At 41.9% G+C, this 19,205-nt stretch overlaps 1 protein-coding gene and 1 long non-coding RNA gene across 2 annotated transcripts in view; one reads left to right on the forward strand and one right to left on the reverse strand.

Annotated features, from left to right (window-relative positions):
• The window catches only part of LOC5507602 (xanthine dehydrogenase/oxidase), a 34,605-nt gene that overhangs the window by 1,754 nt on the left and 13,646 nt on the right, over positions 1-19,205 (forward strand). The window contains exons 3-30 of the mRNA XM_048728389.1: positions 611-714; positions 805-866; positions 970-1,068; positions 1,466-1,542; positions 1,636-1,700; positions 1,872-2,046; positions 3,243-3,316; positions 3,835-3,954; positions 4,890-4,913; positions 5,178-5,280; positions 6,047-6,111; positions 6,190-6,267; positions 7,582-7,689; positions 7,840-7,906; positions 8,198-8,307; positions 8,740-8,904; positions 9,272-9,352; positions 12,849-12,890; positions 13,342-13,440; positions 13,528-13,585; positions 14,848-15,000; positions 15,278-15,357; positions 15,816-15,925; positions 16,021-16,125; positions 16,761-16,839; positions 17,224-17,338; positions 17,574-17,654; positions 17,995-18,104. Of these exons, the coding sequence (XP_048584346.1) occupies positions 611-714; positions 805-866; positions 970-1,068; positions 1,466-1,542; positions 1,636-1,700; positions 1,872-2,046; positions 3,243-3,316; positions 3,835-3,954; positions 4,890-4,913; positions 5,178-5,280; positions 6,047-6,111; positions 6,190-6,267; positions 7,582-7,689; positions 7,840-7,906; positions 8,198-8,307; positions 8,740-8,904; positions 9,272-9,352; positions 12,849-12,890; positions 13,342-13,440; positions 13,528-13,585; positions 14,848-15,000; positions 15,278-15,357; positions 15,816-15,925; positions 16,021-16,125; positions 16,761-16,839; positions 17,224-17,338; positions 17,574-17,654; positions 17,995-18,104 (2,609 nt within the window). The remainder of the gene's footprint in view (positions 1-610; positions 715-804; positions 867-969; positions 1,069-1,465; positions 1,543-1,635; positions 1,701-1,871; positions 2,047-3,242; positions 3,317-3,834; positions 3,955-4,889; positions 4,914-5,177; positions 5,281-6,046; positions 6,112-6,189; positions 6,268-7,581; positions 7,690-7,839; positions 7,907-8,197; positions 8,308-8,739; positions 8,905-9,271; positions 9,353-12,848; positions 12,891-13,341; positions 13,441-13,527; positions 13,586-14,847; positions 15,001-15,277; positions 15,358-15,815; positions 15,926-16,020; positions 16,126-16,760; positions 16,840-17,223; positions 17,339-17,573; positions 17,655-17,994; positions 18,105-19,205) is intronic.
• LOC116614830 lies at positions 13,463-15,920 on the reverse strand. Its single transcript, XR_004294746.2, has 2 exons — positions 15,791-15,920; positions 13,463-15,397 (listed from the first exon to the last, which is right to left on the reverse strand). It is a non-coding gene; the product is annotated as an uncharacterized LOC116614830 (long non-coding RNA).

Genomic DNA, 19,205 nt, shown 5'->3' on the forward strand with positions numbered 1-19,205 from the left:
TGCATTTTCAAGACGCTCCCATATAATCATTATTAGAGCGATTGGGTATAAATTCAGGTTAACCGAAGGTCGAAGCTCGGAAAAAAAGCGACTATATTAGACATATTTTAGAGGGGTCTCACATTTTGTTTTTCTTCTATTATTGCTTTTTTCCGAACTTTGACCTTCGATTGACCTAATTTATTCACCAATCAGTTTGGATCTAATAGTGCTGCAATAAACTCCAAATCTAGGACGTCTCTGTCATAGTAATTTAAATGTATTAGATAAATCACTCTAATAGTGCTGAAGCAGGCCTCAAAATATTGGGGGCACAATACAGAAACATTGAGAAAATATTTGGGGGCACAGCCACGCCCCTACTGGTCTGGGGGAAAGTGCCCCCAGTGCCACACCCCCTGCTTCAGCCCTGTTAAACACTCTTTACTGTAAGATGACCCATGCAGATATATGTTATCTGATCCCCCATGGGGTTATGGGTCGATTCTCTCTGCACCCGTCCCTATTTGTGCACCTACTTACTTCTGCTATAGGATAGTTCCAGGATTCCTGAAACATGTTAGTGGACAGGGTGATTGGGTAATGTTATGATTTCTTGTGCATTTTCCAGGGACCAAGGTCATGTGTAAGGAAGCAGGTTGTGGAGTCTGTGTTGTGGCCGTCACAAAAAAGGATCCAACAACTGGGAAAGACGTCACTAAGGCTGTCAACTCGGTAAAAGATATATTTATAGAATGTCTCGCAATATCCTGAAGTTAAAATGCATTTCAAAGCAATACCTGGATAATTTTGCTCCTGTTTCAGTGCCTCTTTCCATTGTACGCCGCTAATGAAAGTCATGTGACAACCACTGAGGGAATTGGAAAGTATGTAATGCCTTGAAATAGGGATCCATAAATTCATTACACCAAAATGATTGGTTACATAGTTCCAGCTATTGTCTCTTACCCATTTTAATTTTAATCACAGTCGAAAGAAAGGATTCCATGTGATTCAGAAACGACTTGCTGAACACAATGGAAGTCAGTGCGGATTCTGCTCTCCTGGCATGGTCATGAACATGTACAGGTATGTATGGTGTATTATTCACAAGTTGAAGGGGTCTGTATAGTGAATTATACTTCACCTTAGCATGGTCAAGAACATGTACAGGTGTGTTCTGTAGTTTATTATTTACCATAGTTAAAGGGTCTTTATATAGTAAAGAGAGTGAATTCAGGAAGTATGGAATGTCAAGCCAAATTGAATATCAAATGACTCCAGTATTAAATATTATTTCTGATTGATTTTTGTGCATTGTTGGGGGTCAAATTTTGATGTGTGTATGGGATACTTGTGTTTTCATTGAGTTTAGCTTTTTTCATTGAATTCCACACAAAAACAACTCACTCTGTTTTGGCCAATCAGAGGATGTATAAAAAAATTAGCTATAGGATTCTAAAATATTTTTTCTCTTTTTTTTTAGTCTGTTGAAGGAAGACCCTAAGCCATCTAAAGAGAAGATTGAAGGCAGCTTTGACGGCAACATTTGCCGCTGCACAGGTTTTATCTGAAATTGCTTTTCATATCTGCTCTTTGTATGTCTTTTTAAATTCCAACTGATTCATTCTGATATGCTGTTTGTACTGTCTTCAGGTTACCGCCCAATTCTTGACGCAATGAAGTCATTCGCTGCAGATGCCAGTCCAATAGACATTGAGGTACAAATCAGGCGCATGGTGATTGGAGTGCCTTAGGGTGACTGATGCCTCTCCTATTTTAAGGAAAAATTCTATTGTAGAACAAAAATGTCACATATCAGGCCTGTGGCCTATCAACATGTACAATCTTGTAGTGCGGGCAGCCAGATCACCCTTAAATTTCGTTTCCAGGAGTTGAACAAGTGTACTGGCAACTGTAGCAACTGTCCATGCACTGAGAACCCTGTCCCATACAACACCTCAGGTATCAAGTGGTATGCCCCTCACTCGCTTGCTCAGCTGTATGCCTTACTGGAGGAGCATAGCAACAACAAAGTTAAGATGGTGGGCGGAAACACTGGCAAAGGTGAGGATGAAATTGGATTAAAACGAATCCACCATGTACACGTAAGGTGCCAACCATATATCTTTTGAGAAGGGTTTCAAGCTTTTTGGAAAACGAAAATACAGCGCGACCAAGAAAACCGTGAACACTGGAAATATGTATGGAATGTTTGTCCTGACCAATCACTCACAAGATATTCAAACAGTCAACTAGAAACATGTCTTAACATGTCTCAGTGTCTGAATTTTCGTGTCTGATTCGTCAGAAGACAATAAACATTCCACACATATTTTAGGGGTTCACGGTTTTCCTGGTTGCGCTGTAATGGGTGCCATTCCGGTCTGAACAATGTCTCACAGAAAACCTCTTACCCTATCCCTAACCCAATACATGACAAAAAATTATCCTGCACCAGGCCCGTACCCAGGATTTTTCTTGGGGGGGGGGGGTGAAATCCGAAAATATGGACCTAATTTTTTTTTTGGGGGGGGGGGGAAGGGAGTTCCCTAAAAACAATTTAACCACCTCCGAAAGAACAAAAAGGTTTTTTTATGCCTTTTCAGTATTTCCATGTGACATTTATTGTCGGATTTGGCTACATACCAGAGTGATCTAGCTTATGATTTATAGTTTATGTATACAAAAAGCACGTCTATTGTGAACAAAAAGTGGACTTTCGTTGTGGGGGGTGCCCCTGCTCCCCCCTGGGTACGGGCCTGTGCATGAAAGTTTAAAAGTAACCATTTCCTCATTAGTAAAATGTTCTACCATGAAACACGGTATTTTTCCATACAAACAGTGTCAACATATAAACTTGTCGAGTTTAAGCAAAGTGTCGCAGCCCTCATTATAGTAAGCAAAGACAAAGAAATAACCTGTGACTCCTGAAACATTGCTGTGCTCAAGAATGCTGGAGTTAATCCTGTTTTTCAAACTAAATTGTTACTGGCCACCAGAGGCCTACATTGCTAACACTGTTTTCATAGTATGAGGTTTAACGCATCACGAAGATTTTGTTATGGCCAAAATAAGAAAATAATTTTGTCGTTGGTGATAACTGCCTCCACAAATGTGAAAATTTCAGGTCGCAAAACTTTCATGCTTTTAAAAAAATGAGACAACGGTTAACTTGGGCCATCTTCAACGCCTCTGATGTAGACATTATTGCACTCATGATTATTCTTCATATCCTAACATTTTTCTTGCATCATTACCAGGCATTTACAAGAAGGATGGACCATTTGATGTTTTCATTGATGTGAATAACGTGCTTGAACTACACCGTACAACGGTATGTACGCCCCCCCCTTTCCTTTTTTTATTTTTGCACATCGAATTTTGCTGGGGCTTTTTCTTTTGTTCATGTATTGTAAGCATTTCTTTTGACAGAGTGAACATGGGCTACCATGGCCAAGAAACGTCAAAAAACTTGTACAAATGCCCTTATGCCATTTAAGCCACATAATCATAGCTGTATGCTTGAATTTGTCACCAGTTTACTTCCGGTCGATTATGTAACAGTCTCCGATTTTTTTAAAAAATTTAGAGCAGTGTGTCTATTGAAAGTTTATTTGAGGGTGTGATTGATAATTTAGAGCGGATGGCCTGTTAAATAGCGCGGATTCTAATAGATTCTTTTGTCTCTTGTCGGTTGAAGTTTCCGTCGGACCTCCGGAAGTAAACCGGTGACAATGCGGCTTTAAATTGCCAGTGATACGTGCAAATGAATGATTTTTTTTCTCAGTTTAATTGGCTGTCAGGATGTCAAAATGGTGGCAATGGCCTTTATTTTCATGTTTGCTTTTTCAGGAAGTAGATGGTTACTTTGTTGTCGGTGGAGGTGTCACTCTGGGTTCGCTAATTGAACTGTCTGAGGCAAACGTCAGTAAATCCCCGGTCTTCCGGGCCATTGCAGAACACCTTAAAGTGGTATGTATGGAGAGAAAATATGTGTAGCTCTCGTGCAACCCCATGAAAAATACCATCTAGGAAGTTTGTTATATATTATTTTTGATTTAGAGTCCACTCTTACTGGTATAACCGCCATGGTACTAGGGTATAACCGCCATGGTACTAGGGTATAACCGCCATGGTACTAGGGTATAACCGCCATGGTACTAGGGTATAACCGCCATGGTACTAGGGTATAACCGCCATGGTACTAGGGTATAACCGCCATGGTACTAGGGTATAACCGCCATGGTACTAGGGTATAACCGCCATGGTACTAGGGTATAACCGCCATGGTACTAGGGTATAACCGCCATGGTACTAGGGTATAACCGCCATGGTACTAGGGTATAACCGCCATGGTACTAGGGTATAACCGCCATGGTACTAGGGTATAACCGCCATGGTACTAGGGTATAACCGCCATGGTACTAGGGTATAACCGCCATGGTACTAGGGTATAACCGCCGTGGTACTAGGGTATAACCGCCGTGGTACTAGGGTATAACCGCCGTGGTACTAGGGTGTAACCGCCGTGGTACTAGGGTGTAACCGCCGTGGTACTAGGGTGTAACCGCCGTGGTACTAGGGTGTAACCGCCGTGGTACTAGGGTGTAACCGCCGTGGTACTAGGGTGTAACCGCCGTGGTACTAGGGTGTAACCGCCGTGGTACTAGGGTGTAACCGCCGTGGTACTAGGGTGTAACCGCCGTGGTACTAGGGTGTAACCGCCGTGGTACTAGGGTGTAACCGCCGTGGTACTAGGGTGTAACCGCCGTGGTACTAGGGTGTAACCGCCGTCGTTTTGTATGCTGTCTTTGATAACCTTTTATTTTGGTTGCCCTTAGACATCCTCTCCCTACTTTTTCATCTAAACTCTGTTTAAACTAAACATTATTTGTTTATGTCTGCAGGTTGCTAACACACCTGTACGAAATGTGAGTGTATTTCCTTTTTTAGGTGCACATATAAGCTGCCTGTATTTACTTGAACTAAGTTAGCTTTTTTACTACTACTAGTAATTGATATTGGGGGGATTGGTTTCTAAAAGAATAATTTTAGTTTTCAGTTCTCATTTTTCTTACAATTCCGTTTATATGTATATTTATGTTTTGATATTTTCACCACTAAACTAATACACCCCCAATTTTAATTACTAGTTCTAAACCTTTTTTGCTAACTTTGCTATTATATGTCCTCAGGTTGGTTCCATTGCGGGCAATATGATGCTGGCTCACGATCACTCTGACTTTCCGTCCGATATCATGACTATCATGGAAGGCATCGGAGCGTCGGTTATCGTCGGTAAGTCTTCGACTCCTGTCGGTTATCGTGGGTGAGTCTTCGACTCCTGTCGGTTGTCATCGGTAGGTCTTCAACTACTGTTGGTTATCGTCGGTAAGTCTTCTACCACTGTCGGTTATTGTCAGTAAGTCTTCGATTCCTGTCGGTTATTGTCATCATCACATTTAGAGGGTTTTGATTTGTTGATGTTGGATCGGGTACTGGTAGCATAGTGTAGTTACTGAGGTACAGTCCATTTCAGCACACATATCTTTTCATCTTTGACTGGTATCAGTACGGTAGGGTCAGTGCACTGTCGGTTCGTATCGCTGTGCTATCAGTTCGCATTCGCTGCGCAATCAATTGGTATTCGCTGCTTCATCGGTTCGTATTCGCTACGCCGTGAAACGCAGTGAATTTGCGTATTCTGCCATGTCATTTCGTATATGGTTCGTATTCTCTTTGCAATCGATTTGTATTCGTTGCGCAATGGGTTTGTATCGCTGCGCTATCGGTTTGTATCGCTGCGCAATCGGTTTGTATCGCTGCGCTATCGGTTTGTATCGCTGCGCTATCGTGATGATGCTCTCAGTTGATGGTGGTGTGCCATCGCCATCTTTCCATGTCGTTGCTTCATCGGTGTGTGTCAAGCTGTCGTCGGCTTGGTTCATCTCGATTATGGGGCCGTTCTCGATATTCAAACAAAATCCGGCAATAAAAGTGAAGAAAAATATTTAATCTTAATTGTATATATCCTTATAATTACTTTTTGCTGTTTTTATGGCAGGGCACAAATCTAACCTTGTGCAGAAAACACTGCAGGAATTCATCAACTTTGACATGAAAGGAAAGGTATGTAGAATTGTTTATAATTGTGCGATAGATGTTTTTTGTCGCCCCTTTATTTTCTAAGTTAGCTTCCTCCACCAGGTCCTGCTGGCCCTTGCCATCCCTATGCTACCGTCTGAATTTGTTGTGCGTACGTACAAGATAACGCCTCGTTCCCAGGTAAGACAGAAGTTTACACTAGTACCACCTACATCTTACTTCCATTTCCAAATTCTGCGAAGAAAAAATCCGTCATTTTACTGACATTTTCAATATTTTGCGAACTCTCGTTAACAATTCCAACTGCTAAACTAAACTGCTAAACTGCTAAACTATGATCCATGATTCTGAATGACGGAATTGCATTTGGTGCTTCTTGATTGGTCCAGTGGCTTTAGGAAGAGGTGGCGTGATTGGTAACCATTTCAGTGCTGGCCAATAAAAACGCTTCAAGGATTTTGAATGACGAAAGGCATAAGGCGATTCAGCAGTTGGAAATCGTCAGAAAGACCTTGCAGCATGTTGATAAGTACAGATATGTAGCTGCTGAAGCTGCCCGGTAGATAACATTTTTAAGCTCGGTTCATACGTTGTGCCTCGTTGTGTCGTCCCGAATCTACCTTATTACACTTAATTTTCGCGACGTCAAAATTTCGCGATTTTGATATGGTGATATTTAGCGACACTTTATTTTCGCGATATTCCTATTTTTTTGTAAAAACCAGATCACTTTATTTTCGCGATTTTGGGATAATAAAATCAAACAAAACAAGTGGAATTAAAATGTGTTATAATCATCAAAACTGACACAATTTGTAACAAAAAGATGCGTTGGCTAAATTTATTTTCAAAAAAATCCATAAATCTATAAAAGTCCAACTCAACCCCTTACCGTACTATATGTACATAAGATTTCTAAATATACAATATGTTTCCATAAAGCTTATTAAACGACCAATATTCCCCCAAATGTTTCTTGTGTACTAACTTAATTTTCGCGCATCCTGATTTTCGCGACACTTAATCTTCGCGTCATTTATTTGCGAATCTTTTAAAATCCTGAAATTAAAGTGACGCGAAATTTAAGTGTAATAAGGTAACTGTTTGGATTCGGCACATGAATAGTTTGACACCAATTCAAACGTCGTGCTTCTGATTGAGCGCGACTCAGAATCAACGTTGAACCTGATGTATTTGTGTTGATACAAATAGGCAGTTAGATTTGGCAAGGCAGGAGCGTGACGTATGAATAACTTACTACTAATGTCCTACACATAGAAAGGATATGCATAAAACGATGGAACAATTCTTGGTTCCACAATTTTTCATACGGTCCAAAACGAGGAAAACGAGATAAATAAGATATTTATTGAACAGCGATACATTCGTCATCTAATGTTGCGTTTTCTCTGGCCGTGCGTAGCTTTATAATAAATGCATGGATTACTAGGTGGGTTATTTTATTTGCTTGTCGTCCCACTTTTCCTTCTACAGAACGCGCATGCGTACGTGAATGGCAGTATGTCGATGGCGGTTGACCACAGTACAATGACTGTCAGCACTAAGCCGAGGATTGTCTTCGGGGGGATCCGACACAACTTTGTAAGTCTTTTGTGAAGCTGAGGGAATATGATAATGCCAACTTACTTACGAAAAATTCCTTTGTTACGACACAGCTTTGTAAATCTTTATTGAAGCTGAGAAAATATAATGATAATGCCTACTTATGATTAAAAATTCCTTTGTTACCAGCTCCATGCCACCAAGACTGAGGAGTTTTTGCAGAACAAGGTGTTGACAGATGCTGAAACCCTTAAAGGTTCGCTTTGGCCCTCTTTTTACTGATGTTAAATCTCACTTGCGCCGACTGACAGCACTTCACACATCCCCACCAACATCAAGGGGCTGAACTCGTGCGACTTTGTTGAAAAGCAGTCTTTCCCATTAAAAGAAACTGCGAAAAAAGCTCTCCACAAATTGGATTTTGAATGTTTTTGGCGTCGACTGCACATAGGTGCAACAGAGAGTTTGTGTGACTTGCAATGAGGTCTGCGCAAACGTAGTGCGTAGGTGATGACGCAGTGTTATTAAGCTGTTGTATTGTTTTCAGTCGCCTTGGAGATTCTGGATAGTGAGATTGTCCCTGACCCAGAATTCATTGCACACAATGGCAGCACCGTCGAGTACCACAAGAACCTCACTCAGTCCCTGTTCTACAAGGTGGGCTCCCAGCAATTAGCCTGATTGTATTAGTTTAGCTTTATAAGACCTTTATTTGAAACAGCGAAGAGTTCATTAATATGATAAAAAAAATAAAGGTGGAACAAGGATAGAGCTTGTGGTACACCATATTTGTAAAAGGTATTATTGTTTAGAATTCTTTGCTGTGTGTAATTGCTGGTGCAGCAAAGCTGTTTATTTTTGCCAGCAACGCTGTTGTCTCAACTTAAGCATATAACATTGGATCAGCATTTGGTGAGACACTGTTTCTTCAGCAGGGCTTAGCAATGTAATACTACGTATTTGCACTTGGCTTTACAGTTTGGTACCCCACCATGCCTACAGCCCACCCTACACACAACCTCATTACAGATCAAGTTTCATTCTTTTGAAAATCTAACATCGAATATCTACATTCAATATGTGGTCTAGTTCTACGTAGCAGCGCTTGGTGACCATGCCTCAGAGCGCATACGATCTGCCGCAGATAAGATTCTTCACCAGCGCCCAGTCTCTAGCGGCCAACAGAGCTACGAGACAAAAGAAGATATGTACCCTGTGTCGAAACCCATGCCGAAAATCGCTGCCACTTTGCAGGTTAGTCAAAGAATCTTGATAAACAATTTTTAATTGGAAGTTTAGTTACTGTAAGCTGAATTGGGTTATTGCACTATCTGCATGACATAGTTTTGTTGTGGAGAGGTATATGGGAGTCTGTGTTATCTTTAAAGAATGTCGATCAACCGCTCTTTTGTTATTGTTAACAATTGAAAATACACAGCAGGTCATTTCCATGAAAAGTTATATGATGCACGATTGAAGTCTGATATTAAACTGGAAGTTTTTCAGTCACTTGCTCGAATAAGCCAATGGAAATTGATTCTTTGAGTCGGTATTGCGCGTGAGCATAAAGTGGCGGCATGATTGGGCTTCGTTAATAGTTTGTTGTCATTGTTTGTTACAGGCGTCAGGGGAGGCTCAGTACACGAATGACATCCCTGTACAAGTAGGAGAGCTGTATGGTGCTATTGTCACTAGTACCGTGGTATGTGAGCTGCATGGTGCTATTGTCACTAGTACCGTGGTATGTGAGCTGTATGGTGCTTTTGTCACTAGTACCGTGGTATGTGAGCTGTATGGTGCTATTGTCACTAGTACCGTGGTATGTGAGCTGTGTGGTGCTTTTGTCACTAGTACCGTGGTATGTGAGCTGTGTGGTGCTTTTGTCACTAGTACCGTGGTATGTGAGCTGTATGGTGCTATTGTCACTAGTACCGTGGTATGTGAGCTGTATGGTGCTATTGTCACTAGTACCGTGGTATGTGAGCTGTGTGGTGCTTTTGTCACTAGTACCGTGGTATGTGAGCTGTGTGGTGCTTTTGTCACTAGTACCGTGGTATGTGAGCTGTATGGTGCTATTGTCACTAGTACCGTGGTATGTGAGCTGTGTGGTGCTTTTGTCACTAGTACCGTGGTATGTGAGCTGTGTGGTGCTTTTGTCACTAGTACCGTGGTATGTGAGCTGTATGGTGCTATTGTCACTAGTACCGTGGTATGTGAGCTGTATGGTGCTTTTGTCACTAGTACCGTGGTATGTGAGCTGTGTGGTGCTATTGTCACTAGTACCGTGGTATGTGAGCTGTGTGGTGCTTTTGTCACTAGTACCGTGGTATGTGAGCTGTATGGTGCTTTTGTCACTAGTACCGTGGTATGTGAGCTGTATGGTGCTATTGTCACTAGTACCGTGGTATGTGAGCTGTGTGGTGCTTTTGTCACTAGTACCGTGGTATGTGAGCTGTATGGTGCTTTTGTCACTAGTACCGTGGTATGTGAGCTGTATGGTGCTATTGTCACTAGTACCGTGGTATGTGAGCTGTGTGGTGCTTTTGTCACTAGTACCGTGGTATGTGAGCTGTATGGTGCTTTTGTCACTAGTACCGTGGTATGTGAGCTGTGTGGTGCTTTTGTCACTAGTACCGTGGTATGTGAGCTGTGTGGTGCTATTGTCACTAGTACCGTGGTATGTGAGCTGTATGGTGCTTTTGTCACTAGTACCGTGGTATGTGAGCTGTATGGTGCTATTGTCACTAGTACCGTGGTATGTGAGCTGTATGGTGCTATTGTCACTAGTACCGTGGTATGTGAGCTGTATGGTGCTTTTGTCACTAGTACCGTGGCATGTGAGCTGTATGGTGCTATTGTCACTAGTACCGTGGTATGTGAGCTGTGTGGTGCTTTTGTCACTAGTACCGTGGTATGTGAGCTGTATGGTGCTATTGTCACTAGTACCGTGGTATGTGAGCTGTATGGTGCTATTGTCACTAGTACCGTGGCATGTGAGCTGTGTGGTGCTATTGTCACTAGTACCGTGGTATGTGAGCTGTGTGGTGCTTTTGTCACTAGTACCGTGGTATGTGAGCTGTATGGTGCTATTGTCACTAGTACCGTGGCATGTGAGCTGTGTGGTGCTATTGTCACTAGTACCGTGGTATGTGAGCTGTGTGGTGCTATTGTCACTAGTACCGTGGTATGTGAGCTGTGTGGTGCTTTTGTCACTAGTACCGTGGTATGTGAGCTGTGTGGTGCTATTGTCACTAGTACCGTGGTATGTGAGCTGTATGGTGCTATTGTCACTAGTACCGTGGTATGTGAGCTGTGTGGTGCTTTTGTCACTAGTACCGTGGTATGTGAGCTGTGTGGTGCTATTGTCACTAGTACCGTGGCATGTGAGCTGTGTGGTGCTATTGTCACTAGTACCGTGGTATGTGAGCTGTGTGGTGCTATTGTCACTAGTACCGTGGTATGTGAGCTGTGTGGTGCTTTTGTCACTAGTACCGTGGTATGTGAGCTGTGTGGTGCTATTGTCACTAGTACCGTGGTATGTGAGCTGTATGGTGCTATTGTCACTAGTACCGTGGTATGTGAGCTGTGTGGTGCTTTTGTCACTAGTACCGTGGTATGTGAGCTGTATGGTGCTATTGTCACTAGTACCGTGGTATGTGAGCTGTGTGGTGCTATTGTCACTAGTACCGTGGTATGTGAGCTGTGTGGTGCTTTTGTCACTAGTACCGTGGTATGTGAGCTGTATGGTGCTTTTGTCACTAGTACCGTGGTATGTGATGGTGCTTTTGTCACTAGTACCGTGGTATGTGAGCTGTATGGTGCTTTTGTCACTAGTACCGTGGTATGTGAGTGTATGGTGCTATTGTCACTAGTACCGTGGTATGTGAGCTGTATGGTGCTTTTGTCACTAGTACCGTGGTATGTGAGCTGTGTGGTGCTATTGTCACTAGTACCGTGGTATGTGAGCTGTGTGGTGCTATTGTCACTAGTACCGTGGTATGTGAGCTGTGTGGTGCTTTTGTCACTAGTACCGTGGTATGTGAGCTGTGTGGTGCTTTTGTCACTAGTACCGTGGTATGTGAGCTGTATGGTGCTTTTGTCACTAGTACCGTGGTATGTGAGCTGTATGGTGCTTTTGTCACTAGTACCGTGGTATGTGATGGTGCTTTTGTCACTAGTACCGTGGTATGTGAGCTGTATGGTGCTTTTGTCACTAGTACCGTGGTATGTGAGCTGTATGGTGCTTTTGTCACTAGTACCGTGGTATGTGAGCTGTGTGGTGCTTTTGTCACTAGTACCGTGGTATGTGAGCTGTATGGTGCTTTTGTCACTAGTACCGTGGTATGTGAGTGTATGGTGCTATTGTCACTAGTACCGTGGTATGTGAGCTGTGTGGTGCTTTTGTCACTAGTACCGTGGTATGTGAGCTGTATGGTGCTATTGTCACTAGTACCGTGGTATGTGAGCTGTATGGTGCTATTGTCACTAGTACCGTGGTATGTGAGCTGTGTGGTGCTTTTGTCACTAGTACCGTGGTATGTGAGCTGTATGGTGCTATTGTCACTAGTACCGTGGTATGTGAGCTGTGTGGTGCTTTTGTCACTAGTACCGTGGTATGTGAGCTGTATGGTGCTATTGTCACTAGTACCGTGGTATGTGAGCTGTGTGGTGCTTTTGTCACTAGTACCGTGGTATGTGAGCTGTGTGGTGCTTTTGTCACTAGAACCGTGGTATGTGAGCTGTATGGTGCTATTGTCACTAGTACCGTGGTATGTGAGCTGTATGGTGCTTTTGTCACTAGTACCGTGGTATGTGAGCTGTGTGGTGCTTTTGTCACTAGTACATTGGTATGTGAGCCTATTTTGCTGGTGGTGGTGATGATGATGATTGAGATCGCGTAGTATTACGTAATTTTGTTGTGGCTGTTTTTGTTATAAGTGATGGTTCTGCTGATGTTGATGTTGATAGTGTTGGTGATGGTGATGTTAGTGATGCAGATGGCGATGGTCATGGAAATGGCGATGGTGGTGGCAGTGGTGTATTGGTAGTGATGGTGTTGAAGGCAGTGATGGGGATGATGGAGTAACTGATGATGATTATGTTATTGATTGAAATATGGTGAATTTCGTGATTATTTTGATATTGTGTATGCCCTGTCATGTATTTATCCATTATTTTATTGATCTGTAAATTTTTAGGGCAACTGCAAGCTTGGGAAGATAGACACCACAGAAGCAATGGTAATTGAACCTACCACAAAGATAATTAGTTTCTCTTGTTTTTTTTTTCGAAAGACAAATACTATTCTGTCGTTAGACAGTATCAAATATGATTAAGGAATGATAAGATTTTATTTGTGAAAGACCCCATAGCGCTTATTGACTTTCTAAACTATAGTTATTCCCATTCGGACGTCACTCGCTGGTCCCTTAATTCTCGTGAAATCAGCAACAACTTTGCTTTGACATGTGGCCTTGGTCCCTCTGTTTATGCTTTAGGGGGAGGGGGAGGGAGCGGAGAGGCGCTGCTGCACCTTGCCTTGGGAGCTGAAATTTAGAAGTTGACTTTACGCCATCTATTTTATATATTGGGGCTCACTCTACGAGATGGTACCCTTCAAGAAATCCTCCACCCGCACATTTGCTAGGCCAAAAGGTGTACTCACTGTACTCATTTTTTTCTTTCTTACAGAAAATGCCAGGCGTCGTTCGGTTTTTCAGCGCTGCAGATATTCCTGCCAATGGTGTAAACTCGTTTGGATTTTTTAATGCACCTGGACCTAAAGAAGGGGTAATTTTACCATCAAGCTTTAACCAAATAATTCATTTACTTATCAACCATGCTGGCAGAGAAAATATTGACATTATTCTTTATCAGATTTTTTGTGAGAAAGACGTTCTCTACGTTGGTCACGTAATTGGACTAATCGTAGCAGGTAACAATACATGCTCATTTATTAAACCAATTTATCAAATGAAAAAGAAGGGGGCGGTTTGTGTCCATGCTCGAAGATCCAGCGTATCAGGTGACCTTTGGGAGCGCCCGCAAAGTACGCTGGATCTTTCAGTATATTGTGTATACAGGGCTTGGTATACGAGGTATTTGGTAAAATTTTAGACATATATGCACGAGCTGTGTTTTTTTAAAATGAATTCTGTTTCTTGTTGAACCCCTTCTTAAACAACGTTTATTGTTTTGAATTATATTAAAGCCGCATTGCCACCAGTTTACTTCCGGAAACCTCAACCGACAATAGACAAAAGAGTCTATTAGAATCCGCGCTATTTACCAGGCCATCCTCTCTAAATTATCATTCACATCTTCAAAGAAACTTCCAATAGACACAGTGCTTTTATAATTTGGTAATATTTTTCGCGTTTTTCATAAAAAAGTCACTGGAGATTGTTACTTAATTGACCAGAAGTAAACTGTTGACATCGCCTCTTAAAAGGTTGGTTCTCACTTGGACGTAAGCGCAAGTGCAGCGATGCACATGACACAAGTAAGAATCGGTCAAACACAAGCGCACAAGCGCAAGAAAATCAAGCAGTTGTGTTCTTTTGGGCTTGCTTTCTAGGGTGCTGACATCTGTTGCTAAAGAAAATTGAATATCGCATAAAAGCCTTGTAGAAGTCTTATTAAAGACGAAAATTTGATAGAGTCGATTACCAGTTTTTGGTGTATTGCTAAAAAATAAATATAGAATGCGTTTTATGAATCTTGAAAGATGGGCAAATAAAACCAAGCATGCGTTTTAGAAATGATTAAGGAATTATTTTCTTTACGATTTTCAAATAAAAATACAGATTTCCTAATCCGAATCCTGATTATTTGATACATCCGTGTCAAGATCAAAATTGAAAAAGTATTTTAACAATTCGGATACAGCGCGCGCGAGCGTTTGAAACCGGTGTTTGCGCGCTCGAAGGTTGTAAAAATTAAAAAATTCACAACGTTGGCTTGAAAGTCTGCGCTAAATGCTCTTTTGTTTTTAAAAACATGGGAAATAAGGTAAGGTTGAGATCAACTAAAAGTAATTTTTTGGGAACTTGTTATGCATATATATATATATATATTTTTTTTACTCCAAGAAAGCTTGCCACTGACGTGCGCGCTCAACACCACCAGCGTAGCAACGTCGTTACTGACAAACACTAATGTCAGTACACCCTTAAAATCTTTATCATTCGTCTTCAGATACACAGCTGCATGCAGACGAGGCAGCCGAGAAGGTGAACATTGAGTACTTAGATGCCAAGCCTCCCATTCTTAGCATCAAGGACGCTATTGAGGCCAAGTCGTTCATTGAGCTGCGTTACATCAGGGATATCGCCGTGGGTGATACTGAAGGTGAGTAGATTATGTTATCAAGTAGGGATCAAGTTCAATCAAACCCTCACGATCTTCCTTAGCTTCCGAGCTGTAGTAAGCCTCGAAATTTGTAGGGGGGGTGGGGGCACAAACATTAAGAAAATATCAGGGGCACGGCCACGCCCCTACTGGTCATTTCCTTATAATTTTGATAATATTGGGGGGAGGGGACATGCCCCCAGTGCCCCACCCCTGCTACGGCACTGTTCTTATTCTACTTCTCTTCCTGTATGCTAAGGTATTCTGTTCTCTCTAGCTGCCATAAAATCCTCAAGTCACGTGGTTACCGGCGAGGTGTCTTGTGGGGCGCAGCACCATTTCCATATGGAGACACAGGTCAGCCGAACGGTCAGCACTCTTTGTAGTCCTGCTACGACTACTCGACAGAGCAAATAAAATGGCATGAAAATTTTCAATTCTCAATACATATGCTCAAGATTCCGCATACAAGGAGTTCCTCTGACAAGAAGCTTAATTTCAAATTTTAAAGAAATTTAGAAGATATGAAATTTAGATATTAGCGAGCAAATTTGATCTGATTTCTGATCAGAGCCCGACTGCTCCCTAAAAACGAGGAGAATTCATATTTTGAACATTTAAAAATTGCACTTCAAGCCTTGTATCTCGAAGACGAATCCATAAGAAAAAAACACTTTTTGATATGTTTACATACCATAAGGAACCTCTATGCAAAAATTCAAGCTTAACAATGTTAACTAGACCTTATTTTGGGAAAACTTAACTTTTTTTGCTCTGTCCGACTACTCACCATTCAATCTGCCACTATCTTGCAGGTTGCATTGACCGTGCCAGGTGAGGACGGAATCACTATCTTCTGCGCCTCCCAGGGTACCGACCTCATCCAGTCGGCTGTATGCAAGGTCCTCGGTATGCCAGCCAAGAAGTGAGTACCCTCTTCGTTGTCTACCCGCTCCCCCTCCTCCCCTTCAGAGACCATACCCCTAACCAGTCACCTATATTTGTTTGTCCTGTTTGTAGTGTGGACGTTGTCACTCGTCGCTGTGGAGGAGCATTCGGTGCTAAGGCTACTCGTGCTGCGCCCATCGCCTGCGCCAGTGCTCTCGCTGCGAAAATCCTTGACAGGTATGTTGTATTTTAATACTAAGCCTGCTACGCTTCCACTTAGCCGAGTCCTAGAGGTTCTGATTGAGCTTTCTGTGTCTGGCTCTCACCAGCCCCCCTCCCGTCACTTCCAGCCACAGGAATCGGAAAAACAACGCTTGGGGCTAGGTTAGCTTTTATCTATGTCTCCCGTTGTCTTCAATTTGAGTGAGGATATTGACATTTCATAGCCCCCCTCCTTTTAGTGTACAAAAATCGATGCCCCCTTTACTGTAAAATCTGTTGTATCGCGACGCCGCATTTTCAAAACAGCAATTTGTTTTTGTCTTTTGAAATTTTCTGTTCCGCCAGTCAAATTATTCTTAGCCAATCAGATTCTTGCCATCTCTTGCCTATTGCAGTTACCTGGCTTTCTATCGCGACACTGTCTGGTTTTCGTCCAGAGGATAGCCAGGGAAATGCACAAAGCGAGGCTCTGATTGGCTCAGAATGGTTTTACTGACACAGAAAACCAAAACAAATCGGGTTTTGACAACCATTCGACAGTAACAACTCCTAGGATTTCAGTCGGAGTTTTTAAAGGTCAACTCCCCCTGGCTTTTTTATCACAGAGCTTCCGTGAAGTAATACCATATGTGAAACCTTCTTTTTCGTAGACCAGTGCGTTTGAAGATGAACTTCAACAAGAACCTTGAGTCGATCGGTGGACGCAGTCCATATCTCCTGAAATACAAGGTACTCAAAAAAAGTGATCAAAACCAGGAAGATAGAAGGAAACGCAACTGCCAGATTTAAGAGACTTTGACGCTTGGATGCTTGCTTGGAGTTAGTAAGGTCTCTTCGTACTGGACTTTTATTTCTTTTTGTTAATTTTGAAATATCTTCAGTGATAAAGAAAATTTTTTACTGCCTACAAAGTCTAAATACCCAGTGCAGATAATCAAATTGTTGGCACTTTTCTGGTTTATTTGTGGGCTTCTGTGGCGACCATTTAACCAGTGATAGAGTACGTCAAATAACTTATGGGCATATACTTTGCATCAAGGCACCAGGAGCTCAGATAACAGCCTCAGGGACAAATCTTATAAAAAAGCTTACCTAATTTGTATTCTATTCCAGGCTGCGTTCAACGATGATGGCGTCCTGCAAGCGGTAGACATGGACTACTACATCAACACGGGGTGTACTGGCGAAGACAACGATGGAATGGGGGCTGCCGGACACTGGGATAATTGTAAGATTGATATTTACGGGCTGGTTGAATGTTTAGGAGAAGTTGTATAGCCTGCTCCAAACAAGCATGAGGACTTTATTGATAATTACCCCAAGAATTATTAGGAAGCAACAGAGAAGCCTGCTAACCTTCTTTTAAATAGTGTACCGTTGGCCCATTCAATATTTGTGGCGAAATTCTGTGAAATAGTCCTTGTCTTACTTTGTCATTCAACCTGAGCTTTATGTTTAAACAGTATACTATTGTCCTAACTGGACGGTAAAGCACACATCATGTCTGACGAACACTGCGAGTACAACGTTTTGCCGTGCACCAGGTATGTTAGCAACAGCATAATAATAATCATTAGCAGCAACAACGTTATTATCATCATTATAATCAGTATCATCATCATCACCATCATCATCACCATCATCATCGTCAGCAGCAGCAGCAACCGTAACATCACCTTAATCAACATCATCAGCAACATAATTATCATCATCGCTAGCAGCAGTAACATTCCTATCATCAGCAGCTTCGTTATCATCATCATCCAATAACCTTTTTCCGAACAATATTGCACGTTTCTGAATGCATGGGGGGGCGGTTCTAAGGCTTGGGGGCAAGATCAATGCAGCATTATTTTTTAATCTTTTTCGCTTTTTTCTTCTCAGGTCAGGTCCAGGCAGTCTTCTTGATGGAATCCATCATGGAGCATGTGGCGCGAGAGTTGAACAAGTCCCCCGAGGAAGTGCGGGAGATCAACTTGTACCAAGACGGACAGGTTAGACCTACTATGGCATAAGCCGGTAATAGTATGAAGTGTATTGAGTGCACAAACATTTTATCATTTGTGCCACTCAAGTACAAGGCGAAAACAAAAAATGTGCTGGAATAAAACACATAAGTTATTCAATTATTTTTATTCTTCCTTGTAATCTTTCAATGGCTTGCCGTTGACAAGAACAAGAACCTCTTTGCTTTTAAAGTTCTTTTAACCTTTCATTTATAGCAATCTAGCAAAAAAAAAAAAGCTCAGAAAGGCTTTCAAATTCTGTCGCAAGGGAATTGAATTTGATTGGCATTTGAATTTTCTAGAGAGCTGTGAAAATTTTATTGGCCGCTCGAAAGAAGTATGAATCGAGGGAATAATTTCTTGTTTTGGCGGGAAATCTAAAACAACACATTTTCCTTAAATCCAAAATTCTGAGACGACAATACCAAAAGACATTGACAAAGAGTTTTGTATTGCTATGACAGCTACGATGCAACGAAAACCATGTAAAGCAGTCATTATATATTGTTATAGGTTTCAAAAACAGCGCGCGCTCGTGAGAATGTCGCCATTCTTGATTGCGCATGCAGCGCGCGCGCAAAATGCAAAAATAATTCATAGACTACAAAATATCTTCTGAATTTTGCAAATTTGTTTCCTGAAGTTAAATAACCAGTTGACTACCAGATTACTGTAAAACTTGTAACCACACAAAGATCTTCAGCAATAACTAACCAGAAGATATGCTAATTTAGCGAGCGCATATATTTTCTCATGTAATTTGATTGACATCTCGATCTACGTCACAAATGACTGGACCCGGGCCTTGCAGTTCACCGCCTTTTTTCCGAAGGCTGACCAAAATACTTTAATATTGCAGATTTGAGTTATTCGCGCGAACGCGCGTTTTATAGTATCAATACGAACCACATACCATTTGGAAGATGAATATATAAAGAACCGACCAAATATAACAATTCTGAAAGGTTATTTGGACTTTAAGCATGTTTTGGTTTCGAAAGGTTGATACAGTCTTTTCGGGGGAGGGAGTCTCGTAAAAACCCCAATTCCAGAAGTCTACAGGTTGGATACTCTACAAAAGTTCTGCAA

The sequence above is a fragment of the Nematostella vectensis genome, chromosome 1 (genome assembly GCF_932526225.1).
Source record: "Nematostella vectensis chromosome 1, jaNemVect1.1, whole genome shotgun sequence".
NCBI lineage: Eukaryota > Metazoa > Cnidaria > Anthozoa > Actiniaria > Edwardsiidae > Nematostella > Nematostella vectensis.